This window comes from Accipiter gentilis, chromosome 15 (genome assembly GCF_929443795.1).
Source record: "Accipiter gentilis chromosome 15, bAccGen1.1, whole genome shotgun sequence".
In the NCBI taxonomy this organism is placed as follows: Eukaryota; Metazoa; Chordata; class Aves; order Accipitriformes; family Accipitridae; genus Astur; species Astur gentilis.
The window spans coordinates 8,588,156-8,595,195 of NC_064894.1; the positions used below are offsets into that span (position 1 = coordinate 8,588,156).

Consider the following 7,040-nt stretch of genomic DNA (forward strand, 5'->3'; position numbering starts at 1 on the left):
GAATAAGAAGAACGGGACTTCCCTGTTGCTGTGCCACTTTTAACCTAAAAAGCTCTTTGATACCCCAGCAATGGACAACAGTAGGGAGCTGCTGAATGGATGGAGAGATGGACAAGCAAATCCCATCAGGCGTTCAGTGCCCCGTGACTTTCACTGCAGTTAGTGGTAGTTGCAGCTCAGCAGCACTAGATTGCTCAACTTTGGAGCAGTCTCCACTTTTTATCTCCTTGGAAGGGAAAATTTTGCAACATAAGTATCATGGAGATGTAAAAAAAAGGAAAATTTAAAATGGCCCAGCATGGAAAAATCAAACAGTTGTAGCAAAGGACAAATTTGCAGCTATTGATCTGATGGGATAGCCTTTACGCCAAGGCTTGGAGATCTAACAGAAGTAGCTCTTGGAGCTGTTGTTTTTAATGCTCATTTTTTAAGATGTCCTAAGAGCCTAGATTGTAGGAATGCATAAACATTATGCTTGGTGAAAAAACTTAGTACCTCTTCCCCTATATAAAAGCAAGCAAAAGAGTGCGAAGTAATGAAAACTTAAAGTATCAGTTTCTTCTTATGAAAGCCGAGTTCCTTGCATTCCAGCTACTTAATGTTCCCTGATGCTGACTGAAGAGTCCTGACAATCCTACCACTCAGCTCTTGCTCTGCTACAAAAATTCCCCCCACACACCAGTACGAATTGCCATTTTTATCTTTTTCTTCATCAGTTTCATTTCCACAGCTTGTATGAAGAATATTTAATTACACACCAAGTCTGGGAGAAGTCCGTGTGTTCTGTGTTTGAAATTATCATACGTGAAATGCAGGAGATATAACACTGTCATGAGCTATGGCAGCTGGCTTTCTCTGAAGTTTCTCTCAAATCTCCCAGGAATGTGAAATAATTCCTACACATGGGATTTCCATCCCCGGGACTTTCACCCGTGAGCTCCTTGACATAGGTGTCACATCCCATCAGCTACAGGGTAAAGTACGAACACGTTAAGTGCTCCGTGAAAAGTAATGGTAGGCATCCGTGGTGTCTTCAGGTGACTCCTTTTAATGTGAAATAAAAGCGTCTACGCAAGGGACTGCTCCCACAGCGCCATTCGTAAGTATGAATGTATTTCTGTGCGCTCCAGAGCATTAGCTAGTGGGCAAGGTCAGCATATCAATAAAACCAGAGGCAACTTGTTCCTTCTTCACTTACGGCGTCAGAGTTTTCACTAGACTCCCCTCAGGGGCTGGTGGTGCGTGTCCTACGGCTGGCCTTTGCTGCTGGTGGCAGGAGCAGAGACCCTCCGTGGCGGTGGGAGTGGGTGACCGTCACCGGCTCACAGCGGCCCTGCCTCGTTCGAAACGGGCTGGTGCAAATAAAGTTCAAGGTAACGTCACAGATCAGGGTCATATTACTCCTCAGCCGCCCGTCTATATAAAAAGCAGGCAGCGCCTCGCTGCGTGCCAGAAGTGCTCTCCCCTGCTGCTGGTGCATAGCTCCACCTGCACTGTCGCCCGCCGTGGGGAACGCTGGCCCTATGGCTACCGAGCTGCCAGCTGAGAAATTTGGGAAACGTCAGTGGGAGACGGACCACGGTAAGAGCATCCTGTACCAGAGCCTTAACAAAGAGCATGGAAGTGAGACCAAGCGGCACCAGCAGGATGGCGGTCCTCACCGCTCCGCGGGAAGCAAGGGCTGCTCTTGTATGGACAGGAGAAGAGTTGTCCTGAAAACACCAGAAGTCACGTGCAGAAGAGCTTCTGAAGTGCTCTTGAAGACTTTAACTTTTATTAGAAACTTGCCTTCTTTTTATCACGTGCCTTGGGAGGACCAGCTTGTCCTCATACGGCAGAACTGGGCCCCTCTTTTTGTCCTGGGCATGGCACAAGAAGGGGTGGATTTTGACCTGAGAGAGATTTCAGCCCCTAGTTTATTGAAAAAAATCCTCCTCAATCAGTCTTTGACAGCTAGCAATGAACTGGGCAGCTCGTCACTGGGAGCATCTTTAGCAGAAGTTCAGAAGATGAAGAATTTATTGTGGAAATTCTGGGACCTGGACATAAGTGTAAAAGAATATGCCTATCTTAAAGGAATTATTCTTTTTAATTCTGGTAAGTCCTCCTGGAAATTACACAGATGATTACGTGCCTAGAAGGACATTTGGCATTTTCATTTCCGTATAGACAAATGCTTAGTTTTACTCTTTTCTATTAATATAGCTAAATGTTCTCAAAAATCCGTATTCCACAATTTAATGATCTTCTGCCTGAAGTAGTTTATTTAGGTTCCTCGGATGTGTGCAGTAGGTCACCCACTGTAAGCCAAAACAGCTTCTATTAAACAAATCTTAAGTCATAAAGAATTAACTGTGCCACTTGAAACTGATTTCCAGTTCAAAGGCAATACAGTGGCCTCACCCCTAGTACAGCAAAGGAGAGATGGTACATGGGTATGTGATGTGAGTATTAGAAGTATTTTAACAAAGACTTCCTCTGTAGCAAGAACACTGGAGAAGATAAAATAATCTCTATCGTGTGATTTTCATCAAGGAGGCAAAAGGATATTGTTTTGAGGTTACACGGCTTTTATTTATTTATATATTATTTATCTGTCTATCCTTTAGTATCTCTACATGGGACAGCGGTCACGGAGCAAAGTCAGACGAGTGATTGCATCCTCTCACTTCTGGTGCCGAGCTCAGCCTCTTTAGGAAGGAAGGTTGCCTAGGTCAGCACCACGGAGTGCGTGAGTCATTAAAAGCTGAGCTCTAAGTCCACTAAAGTGGAAAGTGGAAAGACTTATTGACTCCAGTTTGCTCTGGCTCAGATCCCCGTCTCCTTCCACAGCAATCACTGCTGTTGGCTGCTCTGTCAGCAGCGTGCTATACTTGGGACTGCACCAAAAGGATACTTGAATGCTTCAGTTATTCCGTGATATTTCTTGTGGTGAAATGTTTATAGGCTGCTCAAAGGCTGTAGTGACTTTATATTTGTTTCCAATAGGATTCAAATTCTGATTCTTGAGATGTAATGTCATCCAGATGTTTGGTATTGTCTCGTGTGTCTATGCCACAGCAGCAAACCAGTGGAGTTCGTTTCCGTGCAAGTTATTTTCTCAGTTTTTTTCACAATAAAATCAGGCTGAAAGAAATGACCGGTTAGATCCAGGGTGATGCTAAGAGGAGAAATCCCTTATCTGCAATGGCTTACACAGTTTAACTAGCAGGCATTTTTATTATCTCTGTGGATAAAATGCGATTTTCACTTAAGGAGAAAGCAGCAGAAGCAGTGTTATGTTCTGGTTTTGTGCCTTCTAATGCCTGCTACTCCCCCAGGGTGCTGTATGAGAAGCCCAGCAACCCTTCATGCTCTGCAGACACTGTCCAGAGTTTCAGGGGGACTCCCTAGTTCTTAGGTGGGATGACCCTATTCTGCAGAGGTGCCTTTCTCCACGGGCTGCAGAAGGCAGCTGGGAGGACTTCAGTGAAGCCTAGACTGACTCCAGATGAAACAAAGAGTCACAGTCTAACTCTGGGCTGAAACAGGTACGCAGGGCGTATACACAGCCCAAACCACCCCTTCTCTACCTGTTTTGCGGCAAACAAATCTGTACAGCTGTCGTTTCACGGTCACCATTTTTAAGAGTTTTTGAACACTTTCCACCAAACTCAGAAAATGTTCTCTACATACATGCAGCACATTTTCAGCTGCCCTCTTAGTTTTGGCTTGATGTTTGGCCAAACCTTAATATTTTGCAGGCCTCAGTGCTAAGAGGATTTCAGGCTGCCACCAGCAGCGACAACACTAAACCTGCTCCTGGATCATGGATTACCTCGTGTGGGCTCCCACCCTGAATGTTTTATTCCTGTTGGGACCACCAAAACTGGTTGAGGCAAAGGGGGAGGACGAAGCATGGGGCAGTCCAGAGCTGGGTTATGAGTTGGAGTTCAACAGAGTGCCCAGAAATGCAGCTGTAGCAGCACAGCTAGGGCAGTGCTTGGGCAAGAAGCACGACAAACAAGTATGGCAGAGATTTGCTTGTGCCCTAAGCCAGCTCTTGTGGTAGAGAGATTGTGCTTACTATCATAAAAGAACCCCTTTGGGGACAGGGTGGCAGGCAGCATGGAGTGTAAGTCCTCCCACAGTACTTCTGTGCGGGAGGCTCTGGCTGGGTCATTGATCAACCACATCTGGACCAGCAAGAACCTGCGAAGGAGAAAGCATGTGTGCCCAGCCCCTGAGGGGAAATGGGCAGCCTTGCATCAGCTGAATCCAGGCTCTCCAGAACATCTTGCCATCCCTGCTTTTCACAGGATGCTTTGGCTAGGTGGCTTCAGACAGGTCAATGTGTGTACAGGTGAAGGGTCCGGCTGCAAGACCTTCTCTAGGACCCAAGAAATAAGTCAAGGGAAGGAGCGGGTAGGACTGTCCCACCACGTATGAACTGCACAAAGTGAGGTGAAACTGCTCTTGCTGCTTTTGACAATTGTCTGAAAAGCAATGAGAACAGTGAAGAGATGGGAATCGTGACAAACAGTGCTGTTATTGTATCAGTGCCATATATATATGTTTATGGAGATATATATATATGTATATATATATAACTCCATCAAGGCTGTGACAGGACTTCTGTTAAAAAAGACACTCTTAAGAGGTTTACAGTTCAGCTGGAAATATGTGTTTCACTGAATATTATTACAACAGATATCAGAACAAGAAGTTTCTCATTATTTGTAAATTAAAGCCAGTGTTTGATTACATATAAAAGAAGACCAAATGGGGAAATTAAGCAAATTTGAAGGGATATAAGCAATTGCAATTCCATCCTGAATATATAAAATCTTGACAACTTCCTTTCCATGAAAAATCTAACACTTGGAACCATCCTCACAGCTTGCAGCTGGTGGTAATCCTGGGAGAGAAGATGACTTTTCCAAACACTTCATTTCTGGCTAGCCCAGTTGCAGGCTTTGCTGAGGCTTCTCTTCCTCTGGCAGTGATGTCTGGGGAGAAGAGAGCTGCTGAATACTGAGAAAGGGCAGACAGCCACAGACTGAAGAAAACCCAACGTGGTTGGTTTTGCCGTAGTACAGGGCACTAGGCAAGAAGGCAGAACCTCCCATACTTAAATGAATGTTCCTCTATGAAAGACTCCCTGGTCTAAGCTGTTCAGATCCCACCCCAGGGAGGCATGGGGTCGGTCAGCGTAAAAGATGCTAAACAGGCCTGGAGTGTGTGCTGGGAGATGGGTTAAAATAAGACATGGGAGGCAGGAGAGGCAGAAGTCAAAACCTGGGGATTCATGCTACCCCTGTCCGGACTGCAGCAATTCCAGGCAGGAAAAGATGGTGTTAGCCTCAGGTGGTGAGGACAGGAGGCAACGGGTTGCTGAGAGCTACATGACAAAGCAATCCCACCAGAGGCAAAGGATAAACACGGGGTGTCCTTTGAACTGAGCCCTGGCACCCAGAAAGACCCTCAGCGAGCCAGCAGGTTTGAAGTCAGGTGCTGTGGGAGGTATGGGATTGAGGGTCCAGACCACGGCTCTACAGAGCAGAGACCTCTCCCTCTTCAGAAACGGCTGAGGAAAGGGAGTACAAAACCAGGAGATAAAATTATCTACCCTACTCCTGTGGGTCGTGATACATCTCACAGAGAACCTTTATGCTCTTTTCAGACTGTAAACGAAGATAGCTAGATAGCATGGTGAACCACAGTGCCCCAGCTTAGTCTAGCAAGCAGAGGCAACAATAGGAGGGAGATGGGGCTGGGTAGACTGGAAACCTACGTCTTTAGACCGCCAGCCTGCTTGCTGCTCCAAACCAGCCCCTCTATCTTCCTGACGTTACCTACCTATTTTAGATTAGAGCTGGAATGTTTCCACCTACTCAGACTACGGTCTCAGCAGCATTTGGTGGGTGGACAACACTACAAAGCTGCTTCTCCATCTGTGCTGAGTGAAAATTATTTCCTGTTACCATTTCAAAGCTGGATTTAATGTAATGGGCTAGATTCCAACGTGCCTACAACGTTGCTCAATGTTCCTTCAAATTATTGACCTAGACTTATCTTCTTTTTCCAAAAAGTATGTTTAGAAAGTTTTTATTGTTTTCTAGAGAAAGTAGTACGATAAGCTAGAAAGCCAGACACTTATCATTATGGAGGGCACAGAATGAAAGCATTTACTCAAGATTTATTATTTTCCTTTTTGTTTTCACAGGATGCCATGTCCTAAAATGTCGCCCCTATGTACAAACACTGCAGCAGGAAGCTCAGCAAGCCTTGATGGAGTTTATCTCAACAATGTTCCACAGAAACCTAGGCAGGTTTGCTTGGATTCTTCAGCTAATCGCCTCTCTTCAAGACATCAGTGCAGATGCTATTGAAGAGCTCTTCTTCAGGCCCATCCTACGACAGGCCACCCTAAATGTATTACTTCTAGAAACGCTACATATCAAGCCAGACTAGCTTTGAAAACAGATGACATCTGTGCTCTCAAATACCTATTTTTGAAGAGATGAGAGGATTCTGTGAGCTAAACACATTTCAAACAAATCATTGATGCATCTTTGTAAGCCATATCTATTTTTTGTACGATGAAGTAATTTTGTAACATTTTAGAATTAAAACCAGAGAAATCTAAGAATTTCATGATTCTGTGTGCTTTCAAAAACCTTTAGTCTAACGTATTCAAAGACTGTCTAGGAGCACCAGAATTCTTTCCAGTTGTGCTAGGTTCAACCGTATTATTTCTAGTGAGCATTTTTATGGCTGTTTAAAACTATACTATATGCTTTGGCTTTCCAGAAGTTTTTGCTTTCAGGAAAAGGGGCAGTGGCAAATTGTATTCAGTGCGTCACCAACTGAAGATGAACAGATAGATAAAAGGCTGATCAATGGTAAAATCAGTATAAATCCTCCCTTTTCCTGGGATGTCATTCCCCGATCCCAGCCCCTTTTCTGTTCCACTGAGAACTCTAGCCCTTGGCTGTAATTGCTTGACAGAGCTCCCCCTTATTAACTGCTTTCTTATAGGTTCCTTTTCTAAGTCTTGC

General features: G+C 44.9%; 1 protein-coding gene across 1 annotated transcript; it reads left to right on the top strand.

Moving 5' to 3' along the window:
- Nucleotides 1–1,523: 1,523 nt before the first annotated feature.
- LOC126045963 (nuclear receptor subfamily 0 group B member 2-like) lies at nt 1,524–6,453 on the top strand. The gene is made up of 2 exons (XM_049817675.1): nt 1,524–2,097; nt 6,206–6,453. The coding sequence occupies exons 1-2, from the start codon at nt 1,524–1,526 to the stop codon at nt 6,451–6,453; spliced, it is 822 nt and encodes a 273-aa protein (XP_049673632.1).
- Nucleotides 6,454–7,040: the final 587 nt, after the last annotated feature.

Bases quoted from the DNA above. Each gene is read 5' to 3' on its own strand.
- LOC126045963 (XM_049817675.1), top strand. From the start codon at position 1,524: ATGGCTACCGAGCTGCCAGCTGAGAAATTTGGGAAACGTCAGTGGGAG. The intron at 2,098-6,205 runs GTAAGTCCTCCT...TTGTTTTCACAG, and splicing joins AATTATTCTTTTTAATTCTG to GATGCCATGTCCTAAAATGT.